Here is a 23015-nt window from a genome sequence, read left to right on the forward strand (position 1 = left end):
GATTTAGGGTAGCATGACCAGCCTTTATCTTACCTTACCTACTATGTACATAGCCTATACCTCCACGTCAAGTACCTCTACTCCTCCATGTCCGATCCCAGAATGCTGATAGGTAGACTGGAGGGGTAACTGGGTACGGTACCTATCCGTATCCAAGATATGTTTTATCCCCACATTCAAGTACATCCTACTGTACTTACATATGAATATCTAGCTATGTACTTAGGTGGTACCTCGCAAAGCACTAGGAGACCTGAAGTCCACTAGTCAGGTACCCTCCAAGTTCCACTTGCCGCCCTCAGTCACTTTTACCATATCTGAGGCTGCCCTGCCCTCAATTCCCTCTCCCTCTTCCACCACGAGCAACGGACGGTCTCATCGCTTACCAACCTCGGATTTCGACATCCTACATACCAACACAGTCCATTACAGTCATTCTCGTCGCCTTTCGACAGTTCTCTGTCACCACGCTCCTTACCATATCTTGACCGTCAATCCAGGCGCCAGTATAGGTAGTTCTAGATTGTTGGTCATTTCGTTCCTTACTTCGCTTTGGCCTGTGTTGATCGCATTCGTTTCAATTCTCCGATTGTTCACCCAAGCTTGGCCGCAACCCGCAGCCTTGATCCGCAGCCTTGACCCGGTATTACCTCGCGAGGAGGTTGGCATCCAGCAAGCTTGGATATTAAACAGTCGCGCGCTTCTTCTCTTATGCTCCTATCTCATCTCAACACCGCTGTGGCGCAAACTCCTACGAAGTAGACAGCGCAGGGACGCCACCAACGCCTTGTGCATCACGTTCAAGTTGTTTGAATAGGCAATCACATTGCACCGGCTTTGCAATCATCTGGAGTTGAATTCGAAGCGCTGATTATATCCAAATCGGCTCCAATCGAGAAAGTCTTCAAAGGCACTCAACCCGAGGCGTCGCTTGGTAGCAATCGTTACAACCTTGGCCGGTTTTCAAGGAACACTATTCGATTGTTATCTCTCGACCAATTATCACACGGACTAAACCCTAAAGCGCGGTTTTCGGTTATTTATTCGAACATTGAGAAATCACTGCAGTTCATCTTTCAGAACCAAAGGCATATGGTATACCAACCCACTAAATAACAGCAACATTCGCCACAGTTGTTCGAAAACTGTTGTGGCTAAGGAGACGGTTCTCATTATCGCAACACAAAAATCTTTACATCCGCTATTCCGAACCGCTGATTACGATCAATCGTGACAATGCCTTCCAAATCTCTTACTACATTAGCCATTCTTGGCATGTCATTGGTGACTGAGGCATTCTGGCGCATGGAGTGCCGCGGTTCCACTGGATTTGCCCGTATAGATCCTATTGTTGACTTCAACAAGGTCTCTAGTCACGCCCATGCGGTCCATGGATCTTCAGGTAAGCTTATTAATCTACTTGTTACCTGTCGTCATGGTCTTTAGTTTATAGTCATTGGGTGAATAATTGCTCATTCTCGTATTAGGCTTCAGCACAAGTGCAACTTACGATGACCTCACCAAGGGTGACTGCACCTCCTGTGCTGTGAAGCAGGACAAATCAGCCTATTGGACCCCGGCTATGTATTTCCTTGATGATCAGACCGGCGAGTTTTCTCCTGTTCCTCAAGTTGGTGGAATGCTTGCGTAAGTCACAACATCCCAGTTTCTCGAGGATACGCAGCACCTCTGGGTCAGCCGCTTGTCAACTTGTGTTTATTTGGTGATTTAAGTTATTCCAAGTATGTATTCACATACACTTATACTAACTCTCTGTAGCTACTACCTGCTGCGTGGCGACAATGTAACCGCTTTCCCGCCCGGTTTCCAAATGCTTGCTGGAAGCAACTATCGTCGTGACTACACGGTTGGAGATCCTTACTCTCCTGACCCACCTCAGTCTAATTGGGCTGAGCTCAAGCAAACCGGCCAGTCTGATCTAGAGCAGCGGGCCCTTGGCTTCAACTGTCTAAACTATAACAAGGCCCCGGAGGCGTCATTATACCGCCATTATATGCCGAACAAGACCTTCACCGATGCCAATTGCCCTGATGGTCTCAGACTTGAGATTATGTTCCCATCATGCTGGAACGGTGAGGTTAGTAGCGACGACCACAAAAGTCATGTTGCATATCCGGATCTTGTTGGAAATGGCGTTTGCCCTGACACCCATACACAACGTCTTGTTACGCTCTTTTACGAGACTATCTGGGATACAAATGCCGCGCAGTTTCAAGGAAAGAGCGGCTCGTTTGTCATCTCCAATGGCGACAGAACTGGTAGGTTGTGCAATTATATCAAAAGAGCGGTTCAGCAGAGTTAATAAACGTATTTAGGTTATGGATACCATGGTGACTTCATGACTGGCTGGGATCCCGCTTTCCTGCAAGAGGCTATTGATACTTGTACCAACCCATCTGGAGAGCTCTCAGACTGTGGGGTTTTCACTAGCAATGGACCACTATTGTCGGAGGATGAGCAGAGGGACTGCAAATTTAAAACCCCCCTAGTATTAGCTGCAGAAAACGTCGTTGCGAAGACTATGCACGAGCTTCCAGGAGGTGTCCAAATTCAAGACGGACCTGAATCGGCTACGCCGGCGGGCAGCCCTGTCGATCATTTTACGAGCGTGCTTGGTGGTATCTTCGGTGGTGACAGTACTACCATCACTACATCTTCTAGCGTCCCGGCGCCTGCTCCCTCCACCACCACTGCCCCTGTTGCTACAACTTCGTCCGATATCCAGTCAGGAGGCGCATTTATCGAGGATCCAGCTTCGGCCACGCCATCAGCCCCTGACTTTGGTGCAGCCGACATTCCATCAACCACTACCTCTACATCGACTCTGACAACGCCCTCAACTACTTCAACTCCATTGGTTTCCTCGACCTCGACCTCGTCCTCTTCGTCCTCGGCTTTACCAACGACTACTTCTGCGCCTCCTGTTACGTCAGAACCGGGCGTGTCTTATGAAGTTTATAGCACACAAACTATCACTAGCGCAGGTCTGGTAGAGGAGATCGTGTGGATGCAGCCGGTCGTCTACGTGACAGAGGACTCTGTTACTACTGTGACCATTCCCGGTCCCGCCCCGCAGAAATTTAAGATGGCCCGAGATCATGTTTTGCAACATCGTCATAACCACGGCCGTCGCGGGTACTAAGCGGCTGCTTAAGATACACTACCATTTGTTTCTGTGAAGATACTTTGGGCCATAAGGGAGGATACTACGCTTACAGTCGCTGGCTGATTACAGTCTATCTGGGATTTTTTTTCGGTACATGTTGATTGCTTCTGGACTCTTTGGGAAGAGTACAACCATATGAATCGAATTGAGTGAGCTTCGAGCTTAAGAGGTTCGTCTGTGAAGCGTTTTATGACTGAGTGGTGGCTCTGGTATGACCTTGATATTTGAGGGTGACAGGTATTGCATATGACGGCGCTGAAGCTCTATGGGTAATGGGTACCCAAGGCCATCTGATTCCAAGGCCCATGTCTTTGCAAAGAGGATCGTGGTCTTTTCAAGTAAATTTTTTCCCAAATGGAGCCCTTTGAGATTGCCCCTCTCTTGGCATTGAAGATAAAAAATCTAGACACATCACAATATGGCGTTCCCATTCTCTGTTCTTGTGTATGACTATATACTCAAGGCATCAACATGTCTATCATCATCGTCTCATGCATGTCACAATGTATAGGCAGGTCCAGTGCTTGCAATTTGAGCGAGAAATCCTTCGAAATTGCGCTCACAGTGGTTTTATTGACATCATTTATCACATCCCTTAATTCATAATAATGTGAAGAATGGCCGCCGTGACTCATTCGATTGCTAGCCACGTTATGTCTCAGAAGCTGCCCCCTCCCGGCACCATAACATGTGAGTAATAGAAGAGACATGGCCGATCGGTCCATCTGATTGGAACATGGGTGGAATTCAGCTGTCCTGACAGTCGGGTCCGCACCACGACAACGCATTCCTAGCGTCCTGTCGCCGTGACAATGGTGGCAGTTATGGGAAATGTTAGGTTATTTTACGGCGGACGAGCGAGATGACCAGGATAAACATGCTTGGATATGATATGTAGGTATATGTTGTGAGAAGTTGGTCATCTTATTTTCATTCAAACGAAATTGCGAGCATAGCGAGTCAGACATATGCTTAAGCATACACCTACATGCTCAGACCGAATTCGTGTAGTAAGAGGGGTGTGTTCCTTGACCATGTTTATTTTGTATTCTAGGCTGCGAGACACTTGAATCTCCATAGTCGCCGAAGTAACGAGATCCTCTGGCCAAATCCGCCGCCCCAAATCACCTTGACATCTTGCTATTCTCGGGATATTTCGACTCGCTTTCTTTATTGTCTGTTGTCGACACATTGTAAGTACCATCGCCGGCAATGTAGGCTAACATTCGCTGATGAAAAGTATTGGATCTCAGAGGAGCGACTCAGATGAGCAACAATCACGTTAGGAGGCAGGCAATCATTTGGAGCACGGAAACGGAGGGCAGACCGAGAAGATCAAACAACGACCATACTGAGGACCCGGAAACGAAGATCCGCATATAGGTCCCTATGTCTAGGCTTTCTATGCTTGGGTAATTAGGGCTTCTAGACGCGATGTCACATTCAACAGCATTAGAAGCCCGACAATTGGGTATATCTAGCTACACCTTGGCCACCCGCTCAATAGTCGCGGCAAGTACGCTCTCAAGTGGCGCAATAGCTGCAATAACGGTGGCTGGTTCCGTTTTCATCTTCCTGCTCATGATTGGGCCCCTCTTGATTTACCTTTCGAAGCGGCAGGATCACCACCGAGCGGCCACAATTCCGGCATCCAGTCTCCTGTTTGTAGAGCATGGACAATTTGTGGAGAATGGAGATATACGTGGGCCACGAAGACTTCGCAAGAAGATTGTGGCTAGCGACCCTGTAGCATATCCTGGGATAAAGAATGCTACACCTATTGGAGCGGGCGGAGACTCAACGAAGCATTTCAGTTTACCCAGCCTCCCATCTGTTTTCTCGCGCCCCGGAAGTTGGCGCATTAGTGGTCCGCTTCCAGCTTGGGAACATGGAGCTGGTGATGATACAAACGGCAACACCTGCGGGAACAATCATAGCGCGCCGGGGCGTGTATCCCCAGAGAAGCACCACGGATACACCATCTACCAGAATCGACGGAAGACATCCTGGATCGACGAAGACGCGCTACATGGCCCGCGAATATCGCCGAAGAAGCACACGAATCGGAAATCGAGCTGGTTTCAGGGTAATGAGCTTACAAGGACATTAAGTCGACATCTCTCATTTCGTAGATTCGGTGCGCCCGAGCTTGCGCGCAGTCCTACGCTACCATGTATTGAGACAAACCAAGAGAAGAAAACTAGAGGCTCAAAACAGGAAGAATCTCTGGCACATAGAAGGACAAGGAGTACAGAAAACTCAAACATGCAGCGTGAAGCTGGGACCGCGCCACGTTTCCCGGCCCGTCAACCAGTACAGCAGGGAGGGTCCCTAAGCTTTCATCCGAGAGCGCAACCCATAAGAGCTGCTCTTCCGAATAGCCAAGGCCATAGTAATACAGTCATAAACGCAGCACAGCAACTAGCAGGTCGGGCACGAGTGCCATCAATAAGCGTCGGTGTTAACGGGCAAGGATATTCGCGCTTCCCCCCAAGCAATACAGATGCAGATCTGCAAGCGATGCTGCGCAGGACAGCAGAGAAATTGCAAGACGGAAATCGAAGTTCAAGGAGACAGACATTGATGTTGCCAGTATCATCGTCGTCTTCTAGGTGGTCAGATCAGCCCCAACGAGACCGTGATCCAGAATGCGGGTGTACTCGAGACCGCGCGCGGACCGGAGATGGGACACCGAGTCCAGCAAGAAGCCAAAAGAGCGCCCCTGCGGCAGTGTCGTACTCCGAGCTCGAGGGATGCAGTCCACGAGCCCAGCGGAGTGCGTTGCAGACAAGCACACCCTGGCAAACACATAGACGAACCATTACACAGCACATACCCCATATCTCACCTTTGTCGATGCGCTCTGAACCTGACAACATGGCGGAGACTCTTGTAAAATACAGCCCTAAGCGTGATAATTCGTACGGACTTCCTTCTAGCCCAAGCCACATTATTCAAACGCCACACTCCTACTCACAGAAAATGTTGAATCAGCAGACGTATTCGCCAGCGAGCGAGAAGTCTTCAGCACTGTCAACTATATATAGCAGAGACGAGAATAGTCCTCCTAACAGCGCTGAGAAAGCTAACAACAACATTCTTAGCAATGAAAATGAAATGGAGAGAAGAGCTATGACTCAAGCGTTGCGGGCATGTGATGCCTTTGATGGCGGGTCGAGGCAGAGAGACAACAAAGTTGGAAACAATGCGGAGAACCTGGACTACCAGAGAAACTTGAGGATCAGCTACAACTCTCGGGCCCATCATATAAGAGGGACATCGTTGGAACAGGCCATGCGATATACTCTGCGGCCGGGTGAAAGCTCTGCTTCAGCGCCACAAGGCGGCAGGAAGCAGCCGATAGCTGCCATATCGCCTAAAAATATATCCAAACTGAAGCTGCAATCCATCAAAGTCGGAGCTGAAGACCCTTTCACCACGTATACGACTCCAACGCGGCAGATGCCAACGCGACTGTCCCAAGTCTTCTCCCCAGTGCCAGCCGAACTACCTGGTGACACTATGACGCCCTCCGGAAACGCAACCCAGCCGATTCCTGAAACCCCGACGCCCTCTCCATCACATAGGAGAATAATTCCTCCCCCGTATCAACTACGGCCCGTCACAAGCTCGCCAACACTCGGTCACTCCCCTGATCCGGAATTGCAAATTCAGCCTCCTAGCCGTGAACCGAGTCCCGCGGTGTCAGAGAGCGGCCTATCGTCAGTATACGATAGTTATCGGTATAGTCGATACAGTGATAGCCTAGAGGGCTCACAGGCAATGTCACGGATAAGCGCCACGACAATGCTCACGGTGCCACCAACTGAGGCGTCGCCCGACGCAAGTCAATGGGACGAAGACACCGTTCCCTCGTTGGAGAACCGTCATGACTGCTGCCGGGTAGAGAATGGTGTAGGCACGCTCCGTTCCACGAATGTAGGCTTGAACAATGTCGCGGTTGGAGCTGGTGCCTACACACACTTCGTCGGTGCTCTGAAGTCGTCTGTCGAGGAGATGGGTCGTATGAAGAAAAGTTATACCATGGCCAACACGCTCCCTCACCCCCAACAACCCCGTCAGATCAGTCTGGGTAATGCCAGCAACTCATCTGGCGAGTCGGCGTATTCACAAGATGAGGACAGACAGGATAGGCTAGGGCCGCTGATGCCTTTCCATCCCGCGACGGCGACCAAACACGGTATGCGGGTCACAAGCGCAGTAGCGGAACTTCGTCGTATGAACAGTCAGGTAAGCTGCGTTAGCGGATATAGCACGGCCACGACGAACATCGCTGGAGATGTGAGTCCTACTTTGCCGGCGCTCCGAGGGGGTGGGTTCAGCCCCGGGAAGAAGAGTGCCGGTGGTGGTGCTAAAAACTACCTTTCGCTGGGGAAAAACAGCCCGGTCCGAGGTGATGGCGGGGCCAAGGACAGTGGCGCGGATGCAAAAAGGGGTAATGCTGTGAACGAAAAGAATGGAAATGAATCCAATGCAACGGTGATGATGCCAGGCGGAATAAGCGATGCTGTTACACTTCGTAGAGGCGGCCAACAAAGATCACGTGGCAGTATGGTCGTGGAGAGATTCGAGCAGGATCTCGATCATGCACGGCAAGTTCTCCGCGAAAGCCGGGGCTATAATTTACAAGCCACCCCGGAAGCGGCTACGAAGAATATCCATGCGCATAGGTTCAGAACCCATGGGTCTAAGTTATCACAGGAAGGAGGGCGGACGAGTGTGATGGGCTTGGGGTTATATGACAACAAGGGATTTCTGAGGAGCTCGGTGACTAGTAAAGATATGACGGATTACGTATGAGGAACGGATCGCAGGTTCAGTTCGTGTATATTATCCTTATTCCTTCTTTCCTGGCTCCCCAATTTGGGGAGGGAGTTTGATCATCAGTTCGATGAATCGTCAACGGTAAAGATTCATCAACTGAATTGTATTAGCGTAGAACAATGAGAAGTGCTCATAAGTGCCGACAGATGAAAACATACCATTTATAATTCATCAAACATTTTGTAGCATGTAGAACGGGCATCGTCTGGGTAGATACCATTTTGCCGCATATAGTCGTAAACATTGTCATAAGCGGTCTATCCTTTAAGACAATTAACCTGATGATGATACTACCATAAGATGAGATAGTCTTATGGCAGATGGTCCAACGGATTTACTCAGTCCGAGGTCGCTTCACGTCACTGTCCTCTACCTCTTCATGCCCATTCTTTCCATCCTGCTCAACCTCATCCCGGCCGCGAACGCGACCCGCGCCATCACCAAGCTCACCACTAACGCCATTATCGCCAATCCAGTTTCCTTCTTCATCAAAATACTCGTTGACATTATCCGCCGTTATCCAGCCAGAACTACCTGGCATGGGAGGGGGTAACCCCCCGGTATTGTTTCCCTGCAATACACCTGGTAGGCCCTCAATCGCCACTCCTTCATCGACATTACCCTCGAATACGATGTGGTCTGCGTTGAATTCGTCATCTTCATCGTCTTCTTCGCCCTCATTACGGGGGTCGGGGTTCAGATTTGAGCAAGCTGATATTTGGTTGAAAAGCGCGCTCGTTCGTTCCGCGTTCAGGGGATCTAGAGCAGCGTGGACCTCATCGCTTGAGCTAGGTTTGTAAGGGATGAGCGTAAGCTCGATCGGTTCGAAGCTTTCGTCGTCGTCGGGGGCAGAATTGGAAAACTCTAGTTGCATGTAGACGCCCGAAAATTTGGACTGTGAATCATCATCGGATTTGTCAAGGAGCTTGAAGTTCTTGATCGCGTGAAGCGTGACGGTAGGATACGGAATCTCAATTCCTTTGCCGCTATTGTGAGAGAACAAGATCAATTTTCTAGCAAACTCGTTAGACTATTAAGCATCGCCCTGAGCGCTCGAAAAGGTGACCCAGCAGGACCTACCTCGAAGAAACGAAGACCTCGACCTTGTTCTCTTCGCACGTGTGTTTGTCCTCGCTGTCAAGCGCATGGGATTCGGGGGGCGTAGGCTTTAGAGACGTTGGTTCGCTAGCCGAGTTTTGTGAAAAGAAAAACAGTTCTTCGAGTTTCTCGTTCGAGACCCAGGCCTTAATACTTTCATCGTGAAAGTATAGAACTGGTTTCCCCTCAAAGAAGGTCTCAGGGGTTTGAGACTGATACTCACTCAACGGCAGAAAGTCATTCTCCGCCGAAGGACACTTCTGTATCACTACAGGCAACATTCTGTTCCTGTGTCAGAACTCGGAGGGAGGGAAGCAACAGTGGAAGTCGGAATCGATGGCACTATGTAGTCTTGGAAGACAAAGCTGTCGCAATGCTGCTTCTGCGACCAAGAAGCTGTGGTGGGGCTTATCGATATACATGGTAAGCTGCGCTTTCAGAAGCAAGGTACTGTGTACAGGTCCTTCTGCGACTTGGCAGTTGGTTGCATTGGTCCCCAGCCGCCAAACTCACCTCACACAGCCCGGCCTTAGGGATATCTCACATACTCCTTAACGGATGAGGCCATCGTATTCACTAAAGAAGGAAGAGATTTGAGTTTATGAGTCTACGGCAAGTAGTGCTAGAGGATTCAAAATGGTTTTGATGCGCGATGATCGTAAGGATACCAACTCCAACAAAATGCGAATCCGCTGACTCGCCTCACAGGCACACACCCTTTGCTGGCACAGGTGCCATTAACAGTGTCACCCTTCGTCACGCTGCCTACGGCGGCGACACTCCCTTATACTTACAAGAGCATGCCGTCAACGCTACCGCCGCCTTCGACCGGAATAACAGGCGCCACTGACGAGAAGCCTAAGTACGTGGTGTCACAGTCCGGCCACGCCGCTCACCCGGAGGACATCATTGCTTCGTGCAAGGCTTTACAGGCCCACATCACCAAGATGCAAGAGGCCGCCGAGCGTGAACTGCGCGAGCTAGATGAGCGTATCCGAGCCCGCGAGCTTGCGGAGAAGCGCCGAGTCGCGCCCGGCTGGCTAGATAGCGAGGCGCGGCTGCTGGAGCCCGAACGAAAACCCGGGGCGCCTGGTGAGGCCGAAGTTGCCGGCCAGTTTGCTGAAATGAGCATTTCCGGGCACGAGAATGTCAGCGAGATGGCTGTTGACCAAGGCGAGGAGCTTGATCGTGCGTTTGGCGGGCCGAAGTGATGGCGGCATTATTAGCATCACCACTGATGTAATTTCATGGCGTTCTGGGGAGGGAGGCCTTGTGCATTTAAGTTAGCATTGGTGGCGTCAGCGTTGGCGTTGGCATGTTGGAACTGTCCACAGTTGCATCACAGATGGATACATTCTTAGGAGGCTTAATGAATTATGAATATCTTCACTCAAGCGCATTTCGCAAAAGGTTCCATCAAGCATAAGAAGATAGTTACTACATATCTATAGGGTGAGTTAGTCGGGCAAAAACAAAACAAACAACAGTTGCGCATCTGGTCCCTGAGGCACACTGTCTGGAGCTTCATCTATAGATACCTACCTAGTCGTGGCAAGTCGGTAACCGCTGCCACTATGGATTCTGTCAAGTTTTGGTGTGATAGTGGGCTGATAGTGCTACGACCAAAACTGGTACCGCAACACGGATTTCGCTCTTAATCTGAACATTGTGCTCTGCGTCTGGCTAGACAGGCGATGTGACAGTACTACCTTTCCGTACTTATGCCGAACTGTTCTTAGCTGAGGCTATGATCGAGTTTTTGAAGAAATTTGAGGCATGGCATATACATTATTTTAGGGTCCACTAAGCAGCGCAATTGTCTGTATCAAATAACCAGGACAAATTGAATCTTACTCTCGGGGCGCTATGAAGAAAGGTTGAATAAGTATCAAACGCGGATAGGCACTCTCCCTGGTATGAGGCTGGTTTAGACACGTCAATTGATTGGACGTAAGCGCGGCCAAGTTCCATGGCCCATGGCGCCGCCTGGTCGCATCCATGGATCCGTGGCGTACTTATGCGTTCTATACGAGCTCTGGATCTCAATAACGAGGCGCGGTACGAGCTGTGCGAGGCTTCGGCCTCGCTTTTAGTGGTAGCGTTGCACCAACAAGCCGACACTACCCCACGCCATCACTAACAGCCGCTGCCGTGACGAATCATCTCCGTCAACGCAGCCCCTTTCGCGACGGGACAACGGGACGCTCGTACCTCGGATGGTCCGAGTTCGTTTACCTGGGTGCGTGCGCTTCTTTATAAGTATACGGTACGGGGATGCCGCCACAACGACAGTCGGTTCGGAGACCGCATTCCAAGTCTCGAACTGGCTGTCGAGTCTGCAAGTCCAGGAGAGTAAAAGTGAGCCGAACCCTTGTCTCACCAGCCACAGCGCCACCCGGGCGTGGCGCTAGCATTTCCTTGACGTCCTTGATATCCTGTCTAACAGCCTGCCGTGACTAGTGTGACGAGACAAGACCGTCTTGTCGAAGGTGTCAAACGTATGTCCTGTTGACGGGTCCATCGAACTGTCCAGATGCCTAGCTGGGGCTGTATTCGGATTAGAATAAGTGCCTCATCTCCTCATTGTTCCTTACTGACCAGTTGGCACCAGTCATGGAGTGCAATGCGACTTTCTCCTCGAGACAGACACGAGGCCTGCAGCGCACTACAATCGAGATGCGCTCTCTATACACCAACTGACTTCCCCATCTGTAGCCTCAACACCCGAGGCATCCCAAAGCTCCACGACATGGTTTACTATTTCCGAACTGGAACTGTTCCATCACTTTATTACCTCAACTAGCATGACTTTGTCCAGCGATCCAATCGCTCGTAACTTTGTAAGTGGGTTAGTTTGAGACGTATATTGCCCTTTCGGCCTTCTTCATAGCCAGTACGCTAGCCGTAGATGTCGACGATCCACCTCATCATTGGGTCTCTGCCACTTTGAAAGGATTACTAACAATGTATGAAGTGGCGAGTCAATGTGCCTCAATTAGGGTTTTCACATCCATTTCTGCTCAAGGCTGTCTTTTCGATAGCTGCTCTGCATCTCGCCCGGTTGCGGCCGCAACAAAGGGACAGTCTAGTTGAACAGTCCTTGATGTATTATAATGCTGCGTCTTCAACCGCATTGCCATTAATACCAAATGCTACCGGCGAGAGTTTCCCGCCGATTTTCCATTTCAGCGTTCTTACGACTATTATCACCTTTGCCAGACCTCGAACTCCTGATAATCTTCTCTTAGTCTCCAATGATATTCTCCCAGACTGGCTGCTTGTCACTCGCGGCGTTCGGATATTACTTCAGTCCGAGGGAGACGCCGTTTTATCCATGTCTAGCCTAGATGCGCTGTTCTACATGGGTATGCAACTTTCGAACCAGTGGGAGAATGAGAGCGAGGAGCATGAGAGTCTGAATGAGTTAGAGAATAATATCCGAAGTTATTCGCAGCCACATAAAGTGGCCGATCTCTGTTATGGAATATCGACATTAAAGCGCTGTTTTAACCTCTTCTTCAAGACCGGGCTCTCTGAAGAAGAACGAATGAGAAGTGCGCTCATGTGGCTAGTCAGAGTCCCTGACCCATTTGTTGAGCTGCTCAAAAGCCATGATAGCGAGGCATTATGCGTACTGGCGTTCTTCTGTGTGCTCTTGAATCGGATGGAGCATCTATGGTGGGTTGAGGGGTGGGCATTTCACTTGATCGAGCGAATATACTCCACGCTAGACAGTAGGCACCGCCTTTGGATCCGGTGGCCACTCGAAGAGATTGGCTGGGCTCCTTAATTGGCTTACATTGTTCGCGCATGCTACGTGGGTGTCAGAATTGGCGTTGAGAGAATCATGGTTCTATATTGCTGCAAGACCACGACACATGGCGACACTGACGTAATCTGATATTTGTTAATTGTTGGATATCATGCTACACATCGGAATGAATATAATTGCCTCTCATGGGAATACCTGATGAAGACAAGGGAATGTGGTTTGGTAGGTCTCGACCTCTTATTGACACCAGTTATCAACCCAGGTATTAGGCTAAAGAGAAGGAATTGAAGGGTTGCACATGGTCCCAATAAGGACACCTATGTGAAGAGCTATAATTAGATTGTAACACAAAGCTGTAGCAAATATGGAATCTTTAGTTGGAATCATTCGCATAAATGTGGTTATTAGGCGGGTACAAGTCAACTTTTGTGGTCATGCGCCGCCCTACCTTTGAAGCACTTTTAACTCAAGATACCGAGCAGGAACATAGGTGACAAGTGTAGCAATGAACGTTAGTTCATTGGCCAGATCACCACCATTGATACCAATCAGTTTCCCGAGTGGACCAACGTACCAAGATTCTACCATGCCTAAAACCCAGCCTATCACTCCGACGAGAAAAGCCGTCAATGCCGCCAGGCCAACGGGTAACCGAGTAGGGTCATTCCACGCTTCGAGATCATAGTTCTCGAAGCTCCCATTTCGAAAGACGTAGTGCTCAACAAAGAGAATCACAAAGTATGATGTGGACCAATAGCCGAGAAATGACAAGAAATTTTGTAAAAAGGTGTTGAGCTGCTCTCGTCCGCCTAAAGCCAGTGCAAGGATGAGGAGAAAGCATAACAACGTCCAGACGAAGCGAGGTACCAAAGCACATGGACGCGCGAACTGTTGAAACGCGATAGCAGCGCTATAGATGCAAATGACGTTGACGTTGATACCGGACAGCACGAGCAAGGTGAGGATTACCTTGGCAAAGCCCCTAGGGTATAACATGCTCTGAACCAAATATCCGATGCCATCGTTTTCATAAGTGTCGGCCCAGTCGGGCATATTATTCAATGTTGATGCAACGACACAGCCAGCTACCATCCCGATGGAGGTAGGGATGGCGATGCCGAAGGTTGTCATAAGGAAGACCTTGGTACGGGAAACATCCGCAGGGTAGTGGACATAATAGTCTGATGTGATGGAAACCCACGATGCTGAGCTGCCGTAGACGATGGCACTGAGACTGAGGATGCCGCCTGCGAGATCGGCTCCTTTCAACGGGCTGGGGGTGATATTATCTGCATATCTGCCTGTCTGTCCGAAGAATATCAAAAATATGGCGAAGAAGATGATCCAAGCATATCGCTCGTATATCAATATCGCCCGCAAGCCAACGAAGGAGATCAGCATAGACACAATGGCGAGGATAATGATGCCGACAACGAGGGAAAGGTGTCCGTCTGCGACCGCAGTAAGGGCTAGTCCACCAGTGATACATGCAACAGCGGCCCAGCCAATCTGAACTGTTGCATTGAGGGCGGCGATGATCTTATTAGGCCACCACCCAAAGCTATATCGTGAAACAGAAATCTGGCGTAACCCTGTAGCGGCGCCGAAAGTCGCGGCGAAGCCAGGTAGAGTGGCTCCAATCAAGGATCCGCAAATGCTGATGATGATTGTGTGCTTGAGAGATAGCCCGAGTTCCCAGCCGAGAAACCCCGTGGCGAAGCAGGACGTATTCATCGTTGCCGACGCCCACAACAATGCCATGTTAAGCTCCTCATACCATGTTACAAGGCGCCGGTCCTCCGGTCGTTTGCGATTGATAGCTTCTGACTCGACGCCGAATTTTTCATCAAGGCTTGCTTCAATCTGGCGGAGACGAAACATGATACCACCCTCGCCGCCGCCGCCGCTGCTGTCATTCCCGCTGTCTCGATCCGGCTGAATACCATCCTCCGGGGTGAGGAGAGGTGTTCTTAAACTGTTATCCTTCATAGTGACTCAAGAGCAAAAAGGTATCGCAGACAAGATTGAGGAGGAGCATTGCAAAGGAAGAGGAAAAGGACAGAATGGGGCATACATGGTGACTCTCCTCTATTAAACCAGAGCTACGTGACTGAAACAGGCAAATGTTATGTGTCACATTGAAAAGAAAAAGGGAGTCTCGAATGAACACATTCGCGCTGTCTTTGCACTATCAAGTCCGGTATTGAAAACGCCACCTACGGCACTTCAGCTGTTCTCAAAAATGCCTTCAGTTACCTAGGTACTTCCACACGTCGGCTGTCTCATACCAGCATTGTGGCTACTAAGCATTCCAACGTGCCTTCACGGGCTTGAAAAGCTTGTCCATCGCCAAGTTGGTGCCAATTGTCTTGTGAAAGACTAATGGAAGCTTGTTTGCTGGTGTGCGCTGCACAGGATGAGAAGGCCAAGATTCAACAAGAATGCCAAACTGACCTTATCTACATACATACTTAGTAGTATTATGGGGCTATACGGTGATCGTCTGAGATTCGTGATGGTCTCTGATGGTCTCAAATCAGTGCCACATAAAAGGCGGCAAAGTCAGCCGAGGTGGGCCGATAAAGCGGACACTGGCATAACAGGCCAACAGTCCCGGAACCAACATGTGTACTGTGCTCAGGTCTAAGTAGGTAGCCGGTGATGATGAATCATCCTACCGATAATGCTATCTATGGCAGACTGTGGCTTCGAATTGACACTTTGATGCGTAGGTGAACAGCGGGCGCTATTCAAACACCTACCTCCCACAAAAGGATCTTCATTGCAAATTCTACTATGTAGAGAAGTAACTCCGAAGGGGAGGGGAAGAAAAAAAAAGAGGAACTTTTGGTATTCGAGAGTAGTGAACAGTTCACATTGCCCAGTCGTATTATGTACCCCGGGCGGGCGTCAGCTGCCATGCCAATGCTCCCATTTCCGCTTTCCGGAAGCTGAAATAGGCATAAGTAGATAACCTAAGTATACTGAGTAAAAGGTATTGACATTAAGCACAGATGAACTCGACGCACCATCACCAGCCTTGAGTGGTAAACTAGGACCATCGCAACAATACTCTGGCAGAGCTCTGGCTAAGAAAGGAAGAGGAACAGCTGGCATATTGAATCATCAGCACTCTCAATATTCTAGGTAGCTGAGCTCAAAGCACGTCTTGTTGGCGCCATTTGTGTGTATGTGTACACAAGCCAGTCTGATCTGCTTAGCTATGCGCACTATCCTACACCGCGTACTACCTTATACAACAGGAATCCGTTACTGAGGGAATTACTATGTAGACAGACGGCAAAAGCTCCGAATCTCGTGGATACTGTACAAGCTTTAGCAACTAGACCGTCTATTTGGTCTCCTTAGTTCTACTCTTAGCTCGGGCGACTCCGACGATCATGGAAGGTGCAGTTCTTACAACGAGGAGTATCACGTTCATGGTTTGTCTACTGTACCGGTACTGTAGTGATCTACTCATGAATGTTTGCTCCATATCAACTCCACTCATAGAAGAGTTCCGTTACCAATTGGCAAGCCAGCTGCATCTTGCTAATGGCTTTTTGGAAGCTTGCAGACTCCCTGGGCTCCTAGGCTTCCAGGGTCGGCCAATTGACCAATGGCATCCATGAATTGAGTCAGTCAATCCATGAAAGACGATGTGAAATCGAAATCATGTCCACGCGACAACGTCTGGGGCGTACCTGTCGCTCAATTCCATATACGACGGGGATGCAGGGAGCGAACCAACGTTATCACCGGCTAAAACCAAGATAGGCAGGAGACAGTCAGCTCCTCGATCCCATGCTGGGGACTCGGGTGCAGGACTGGCGAGACTGGGTCAGCTCCCTGCGTGCTTGGTGCAGCATCCAGTTGCTCATTGCCTAACCTAGCATATCTCGATCTCAGCAATTTGCGGACGGGCTCATCTTGATCTATCTTAACCGGGCAGCTAGAAATTGCGCATTGCGCTCTCGGCCAGCATGCCTGCTTACGGTCCACCAGATCCCAACAGCATATAAAGCGAGCCATGGCACCCAATGCTGCTGCTGACAAGTTGCAATCCCAACCCTCTTACCTGGACTCAAGCCCTCGGAGCGGTAACCATGGCTCGCTTCCTCTCACTGCTTGTTGCCTCGGTGTTGGCTGCTCAGGGCCTCGCCAAGACCATCGACCAGCTTTACGATGTGCCTGAAGGTATGTGGCGACTAACAAACTTACCTCTGACACAAGAAAGCTTACAATGGTGCAGGATGGAAACTCCAGGGCCCGGCGGAAGATAGCCAGGTAATCAAGCTGCAAATCGCCCTTCAGCAGGGCGATGTCGAGGGCTTTGAGCAGGCTGTTTTGGACATGTCAACTCCGGACCACCCCAATTACGGACAGCACTGTGAGCCACACAAAGACACTCTTGCCTCAAAGTGATGATGCTAAAACTTGACCTGTAGTCCAGGACCACGATGAGATGAAGCGAATGCTCCTCCCTAGTCAGGAGACGCTCTCGTCCGTCTATACTTGGCTAAATGAGGCAGGTATTGAGAGCATCGAGGAGGATGCCGATTGGATGACATTCAAGACCACCGTTGGTGTTGCCAACAAGGCTCTTGGTACTCAGTTCTCCTGGTTCGTGAGTGAAGAGGCCAAGCCGCGCAGGATCCTGCGCACTCTTGAATACTCTGTGCCCGATGAAGTCGCCGAGCACATCAACACGGTTCAGCCTACCACTCGCTTCGCTACTATCCGCGCCAACCACGAGACCTCAAGTCAGATCTTCGAGATCCAAGCAATCCAGTCCACGGCTGCTGCAGACGACTGCGATGCATACATCACTCCAGCTTGCCTGAAGTCTCTCTACAAGATCGACTACGAGGCCGACCCCAAGAGTGGTAGCAAGGTTGGCTTCGCCAGTTACCTCGAGGAATACGCTCGTTATGACGACTACGTCCAGTTTCAAGAGAGGTACCTGCCGGAAGCCACCGGCCAGAACTTCAGCGTCATCCAGTACAACGGCGGCCTTAATGACCAGGACTCCGACGACGACAGCGGCGAAGCTAACCTGGACGCCCAGTACATTCTAGGCACGGGATCCCCTCTGCCTGTGACGGAGTTCTCTATCGGCGGCCGTGGTCCCTTGGTCACCGATCTTGATCAGCCCGACGAGAACGATAACTCTAACGAGCCGTACCTTGAATTCTTCAAGAACGTGCTGAAGCTGCCCAAGAACAAGCTCCCTCAGGTCATCTCTACCTCGTATGGTGAGAATGAGCAGTCAGTGCCAAAGTCATACGCTTATTCGGTCTGCAACCTTATCGCCCAACTGGGTAGCCGTGGCGTTACCGTAATCTTTTCATCGGGCGACTCTGGAACCGGCTCAGCTTGTCAATCCAACGATGGCAAGAACACTACCAAGTTCCAGCCCCAGTATCCCGCCTCGTGCCCTTGGGTAACCAGTGTAGGATCAACCAGATACCTTAACGAGACCGCCACATACTTCTCCTCGGGTGGCTTCTCCGATTACTGGTCTCGCCCTCTCTGGCAGGAGATCGCTGTAAGGAAGTACCTCAACAAGATTGGTGACAAGTTTGCGCCTTACTACAACAACAAGGGCCGAGGGTTCCCCGACGTGTCCGTCCAGGGCTTCGGCTTCCGCGTGTTTGACAAGGGAGTTCTGAAGGGCTACCAGGGCACTTCGTGCTCTGCCCCCGCTTTTGCTGGTATTGTTGGCCTCCTCAACGACGCCAGGTTGAAGGCCAAGCTGCCTCCTGTGGGCTTCTTGAACCCCTTGTTGTACCTCAACCCTCACGCGCTCAACGACATCACTCTCGGTGGAAGCACCGGTTGTGATGGCCGCGCACGATTCCACGGCGCCCCCAACGGCAGCCCTGTTATCCCCTACGCTAGCTGGAATGCTACTGCGGGATGGGATCCTGTCTCGGGACTTGGTACCCCCAACTTCCCCAAGCTACTGAAGGCCGCGGTGCCATTTAGGTTCAGAGCTTAGAGGAAGATTGCGCTACTATCGCATGACGAGTTTCTAAATAAGCTAATAAATAGTATTGAATAAACCTAACTTGTATTCATAAAAACAATCGGATCTTTAGCGTCATGACTTATGTGTATCGTAACATGCCAGATGCCGTGAATCAAGTGTAACACTGATAAAGCTAATGAACAGGCGTTCTATAAAAGTGTTTCTCGACACTCATTCGATTGCTATATTACGTAAGATGAACTGAAAATACTAGATACATGCTAAATGACATCAAAAGCTATTGTACATGTTACTAGAAATAAGCATATGCTCCTTAACGGTACTGACTACGCTCATACCCTTCCCGTACACTAAATATCATACTATCTCGAGCGCATTCCGAGACGGCACTTGCTTCCCAGTTAAAGACACTTAAGGATATCCTAGCTAGAGTATCCGCTACATGGTTAAGCCTGGTAGCTAGAACGACCTTTCCGGCTTTGAAGCTAATATGAATATGTACTAACAACAGACAGAAGAAAAAATAAACAAATAAAAGAAAATAGCACATGTACAACACCAAGGATTCGCCGGTCGTCACCGACCCGACTACTGATTTGGCTCTCTCTGGCTTATCTATGGGAGAGCGGACGGGATCCCGAGTTTTCCAGAAGATGTGGTCGTACATGAAAGAATTGATTGCCTTTGTAGGATTATCTGTGCGCGAGCAAGTCACCCAGCTGCCCATCCGCAATCAGCGTAGTAGGCAGGTAGGTATCAAGCAACATGTTGAGCAAGCATTCTGCTATTAGCGACGGGTGATAAGAATGTGTACTTCTTCCACTTTGCTAATTAGCATATATGCGAGCGAGCACCACGGCTGTACTCTTGGTTGGTTTCGGGGTGAGCTAGGTAACATGATGATATTGCAGGTAGTTGTAGACCTCCGAGGCCTTCAAGCGGTACTCCTTTGCTTGGCTATGAACGATTAAAATATTCGAGGGGGTTAAGCAAGGATAAGAGAAAGAAGGAGAAAAAATTGCCGATGCGGTCTAGATTTGCTAACCCTACTATCACCCTTCATGGTGTCTTCGAGTCAATTGGTGTAGAGAGGAAGGGGTTCAATAAAGCCCCCGAGATATCTCATAGATATTATGCGCCCAAAAGAGTAGCTACAGTCATTGGGTTGACTGCTTGAGCAATAAATATAGACCTTGGGGGTGCCACCAACATGTTGTTATCCAGACCATCAGAACCACTGATATCCGTAGTGGCGAATTGACAGCACCTAACTCTGGTAGGTTTCAAGGCCGTTTGACTTTTATCATGTGATGTAGTGCCCAACTCTTCATTCAGTGTTTTCCCAACCGTGGTTTCATTGCTTATCAGAGGGCTCCCCGAATACCTGCCGACGTGGCTTTTCCGTAAAAGTGCCACCAGAATGCTTCACCACTGCAAATTCTAAGTCAGACATATATTCTTCAACCACGGGTTTGTAGAGCCTCAGGGCGTAAGCAAACTGTTCTACCAATTTCAAGCCCCAGAAGGGGCTAAGCAGCAATGGAAACAAGAGACCATAACTTTGGTAAACACTCACTCCACTGTTCTAAGGGATCACCGCGGCCCTGCTGCCCTCTTACCTCCCTCCAGGCCTTCTTCATCGTATCTGATAGCCGCCGATCCTCGTTGCTGTCGATGCTGCTGGTGTCACCAGCGGACGCGGTGCTCTTCTTGCTGCTATCGTCGTCATCAACCGCGAGGCTTTTGAAGATTTCTTCTGATGCGCGTGTCGAGGTCGGACGTTTCTTGCTAGGACTCGACGGTCCGGAGTTCGGGAGTTGCGCCGCCTTTGGTCGAGTCAGCATTAGCCAGGGCCGCAGGAGGCACCTATGCCATTTTTCCTTCGTTGGCTATAAGATACCATACCTCGACTTGATTTTCTTCTGTCCCATTGTCTCGCTCCTCTGCCCCCTTGGTGTCTCCAGTCATAGAAAGCTTCTTGTCTTGACCAGCTTCAGCACCAATATTTTGGTTTTCCGACGATGATAGATTAGGCTGGGCATGTATATAGACCTCCTGAGACACTTGACATTCCATGACCACATCAGGATCAAGCTTGCCCTGGGGCGCAACGCTGGTGTCTTGTGGCTGCTGTGCATCCATAGTGGTCCCGATAATGAAGTTGGATTCTTGCAGTATTCAGGCCCCAAGCTGTTTATACAATGAATGAACAGCGCAGGCACCACTAAGTTGACATATATATATTGTAGCCTTCATGTGCAGCTCCTTGATTGAGGTCATGGGCCGCGTTTGGGGTTATATCATCATTAACGCATAGTCGCACAAACAAGTCATTAACTTAATACATAGGGGGGGCGCAAGGGATCAAGCCACAACACAAACAACCCAGAGCTATGCGTCTCAGTTGAACTATTATGGGGTTGCACTTCGAAGTCCTGCGAAATCTCCTATGCTGTGAACCCAACCGGCGGCAAGATTCTTATAAACATGTTTCATACCCGGCTGGATACAGCACTGTCTACTCCTATGACTCCCGATCAGAACCCTCTGAGTCGTATTCGAAGCCTTTGGGGAGCGGGGTTCGCGCCGCTTCAGTTTCATCGTCAATGTCAACCTCGATGGCCGGGGCTATTCGCGTTGGCTCTCGGGGTGTTTCTAAGATGCGTGGATCGGATGCTCTGAGTATTTTTGTCATCTCTTGCGCCCATTCCCAAGGGCGTTCCTTGCCTCCAGGGCATCCATTGAAGTACTCCCAACCCATAACGCCCCCAAATTTGGGGAATTGACGTTGCAGGAGCCTTAGATTCTGTCCCAGTATTTCGAAAGGCACGTACCCAGCACCGTTGTCAGGCGTCGTGACGAGACCAACAACAATCTTTTCAGGTGCCCAGCCCCGTGCGACTATCATGTCGTACATGACCGGGTTACTAGCATCTCCCCAGCCGCAATAAAATTGCGCGTTGTACCAAGCGATTTGATTGCCTCTCATCACCTCGAGGGCTTCATAATCAAAACCACTGAGATTCCGTCGTGCGTCCAGGAGCGCAGCTGCCACGGGAGCTAATGTAATGATGAAACCAGGCCCGAAGTCTGCTCGCAGGCGATCAATCAGGCGAATGATGCCGGCTAGCGACATATGCTCCTCGACGTCGAGGTCTAGGCCACCCAATCCTCTTTCTCGTATGAGTTCGGAGAGGGGTAGGTAGTACCGCTCAAAAGTAGTTTGGTCTTGATCTAGTCGTGCGTACGAACCCTTCGCAGCTCCGCCTAGCATGCCCATAACAGTGATGCCGCTGGCTTGGGCAAGCCGCAGCTCGGCCCATGTGGTGACAAAGCGAGAATCTGAGGGGGGATGGTCGTTCAAGGTCAGAGCATCTGGGTCGTCATTGATATGGATTGCCGCAATGATGATGTGGGTCACCGATATCCCTGGCTGAGTGATGAGCGGGATAACAGAACAGGGGGTTCCATCGGGATCATGAGTCGTCTGGTGATACAATATGAGCCGCGGAAGATTGCGCGACGATTCAGGGTGCATGGTGTTGTTGGACGATTCAATATGCTCGCTCGGTGGTAACCTAGACAAGAGACCCGGAGCTGTCGAACTCTCGACTATGGCGGGTCTATACTGCAATCTAATGTCGCATCACAAAATCACAAGCATAACTCTGGAAGCACTTATTACTGAAACATTTCTATATTCGTTATTGTCTTCGGCGACGATGGACCTGGATGCCTGACAAGTGGAACCGCCCGTGTTGAGCTGGCGGGGTCGGAGGCGGGTACAGCGGGGCTAGACCGCTATGTAGGTACCTACCTACATCCTACCTCCTACATACCTGAAAGTACTCTTTACCTACTGTGTATCAAAGGCCATCTCTGGCCATCTATGAGAGCCAACGTGCTGGGTCGGCTTGGGTTTAGGGGACCTCTACTAAGTACTCGAATGATAGGTTGTATTGCTTACTTAATCAACGGCATCTCTATCTTCCAAACTGTCTCCTTCACCGGAAACGGCGATTCGGATTATTTCCCTAGCCTGAGGCTCTGCTCTCTCGGGAGAGAATCACCAGGCGACCACAATTTTCCAAGACCACACATTTGCTGTCGGGGGTCTGCAT

The 23015-nt window shown here is 50.0% G+C and overlaps 9 protein-coding genes across 9 annotated transcripts; 5 read left to right on the top strand and 4 right to left on the bottom strand.

Annotated features, from left to right (window-relative positions):
* The first annotated feature begins 1027 nt into the window (after window positions 1-1027).
* Window positions 1028-3404, top strand: F5B22DRAFT_343713 (uncharacterized protein). The gene is made up of 4 exons (XM_047970915.1): window positions 1028-1402; window positions 1488-1647; window positions 1780-2279; window positions 2337-3404. Exons 1-4 carry the CDS (start codon window positions 1237-1239, stop codon window positions 3161-3163), a joined length of 1653 nt encoding a protein of 550 aa, XP_047834843.1. The 5' UTR covers window positions 1028-1236; the 3' UTR covers window positions 3164-3404.
* Window positions 3405-4120: 716 nt separating this feature from the next.
* On the top strand, window positions 4121-8187 carry F5B22DRAFT_343750 (uncharacterized protein). The gene has a single exon (XM_047970916.1). The coding sequence runs from the start codon at window positions 4622-4624 to the stop codon at window positions 8006-8008; it is 3387 nt and encodes a 1128-aa protein (XP_047834844.1). The 5' UTR covers window positions 4121-4621; the 3' UTR covers window positions 8009-8187.
* A 179-nt stretch (window positions 8188-8366) lies between these two features.
* On the bottom strand, window positions 8367-9411 carry F5B22DRAFT_642498 (regulator of volume decrease after cellular swelling-domain-containing protein; the record flags this gene model as incomplete). Its single annotated transcript, XM_047978134.1, has 2 exons — window positions 8367-9045; window positions 9113-9411. 2 exons carry the CDS (start codon window positions 9409-9411, stop codon window positions 8367-8369), a joined length of 978 nt encoding a protein of 325 aa, XP_047834845.1.
* A 198-nt stretch (window positions 9412-9609) lies between these two features.
* Window positions 9610-10637, top strand: F5B22DRAFT_343768 (uncharacterized protein). Its single transcript, XM_047970917.1, has 2 exons — window positions 9610-9788; window positions 9839-10637. The coding sequence occupies exons 1-2, from the start codon at window positions 9767-9769 to the stop codon at window positions 10339-10341; spliced, it is 525 nt and encodes a 174-aa protein (XP_047834846.1). The 5' UTR covers window positions 9610-9766; the 3' UTR covers window positions 10342-10637.
* A 677-nt stretch (window positions 10638-11314) lies between these two features.
* F5B22DRAFT_343802 (uncharacterized protein) lies at window positions 11315-13133 on the top strand. The gene is made up of 4 exons (XM_047970919.1): window positions 11315-11488; window positions 11591-11628; window positions 11742-11970; window positions 12105-13133. Exons 1-4 carry the CDS (start codon window positions 11405-11407, stop codon window positions 12918-12920), a joined length of 1167 nt encoding a protein of 388 aa, XP_047834847.1. The 5' UTR covers window positions 11315-11404; the 3' UTR covers window positions 12921-13133.
* Window positions 13134-15352, bottom strand: F5B22DRAFT_343796 (permease for cytosine/purines, uracil, thiamine, allantoin-domain-containing protein). Its single transcript, XM_047970918.1, has one exon. It carries the CDS (start codon window positions 14889-14891, stop codon window positions 13347-13349), a length of 1545 nt encoding a protein of 514 aa, XP_047834848.1. The 5' UTR covers window positions 14892-15352; the 3' UTR covers window positions 13134-13346.
* Window positions 15353-17008: 1656 nt separating this feature from the next.
* On the top strand, window positions 17009-18903 carry F5B22DRAFT_642501 (peptidase S8/S53 domain-containing protein; the record flags this gene model as incomplete). The annotated part of the gene is made up of 3 exons (XM_047978135.1): window positions 17009-17099; window positions 17155-17292; window positions 17351-18903. 3 exons carry the CDS (start codon window positions 17009-17011, stop codon window positions 18901-18903), a joined length of 1782 nt encoding a protein of 593 aa, XP_047834849.1.
* Window positions 18904-19934: 1031 nt separating this feature from the next.
* On the bottom strand, window positions 19935-21227 carry F5B22DRAFT_343950 (uncharacterized protein). The gene is made up of 3 exons (XM_047970922.1): window positions 20800-21227; window positions 20471-20720; window positions 19935-20325 (listed from the first exon to the last, which is right to left on the bottom strand). The coding sequence occupies exons 1-3, from the start codon at window positions 21034-21036 to the stop codon at window positions 20249-20251; spliced, it is 564 nt and encodes a 187-aa protein (XP_047834850.1). The 5' UTR covers window positions 21037-21227; the 3' UTR covers window positions 19935-20248.
* On the bottom strand, window positions 21170-22675 carry F5B22DRAFT_343898 (alkaline phosphatase). The gene has a single exon (XM_047970920.1). The coding sequence runs from the start codon at window positions 22430-22432 to the stop codon at window positions 21419-21421; it is 1014 nt and encodes a 337-aa protein (XP_047834851.1). The 5' UTR covers window positions 22433-22675; the 3' UTR covers window positions 21170-21418.
* Between the last annotated feature and the right edge of the window lie 340 nt (window positions 22676-23015).

The sequence above is a fragment of the Xylaria bambusicola genome, assembly GCF_022495145.1.
Source record: "Xylaria bambusicola strain CBS 139988 unplaced genomic scaffold F5B22scaffold_4, whole genome shotgun sequence".
NCBI lineage: Eukaryota > Fungi > Ascomycota > Sordariomycetes > Xylariales > Xylariaceae > Xylaria > Xylaria bambusicola.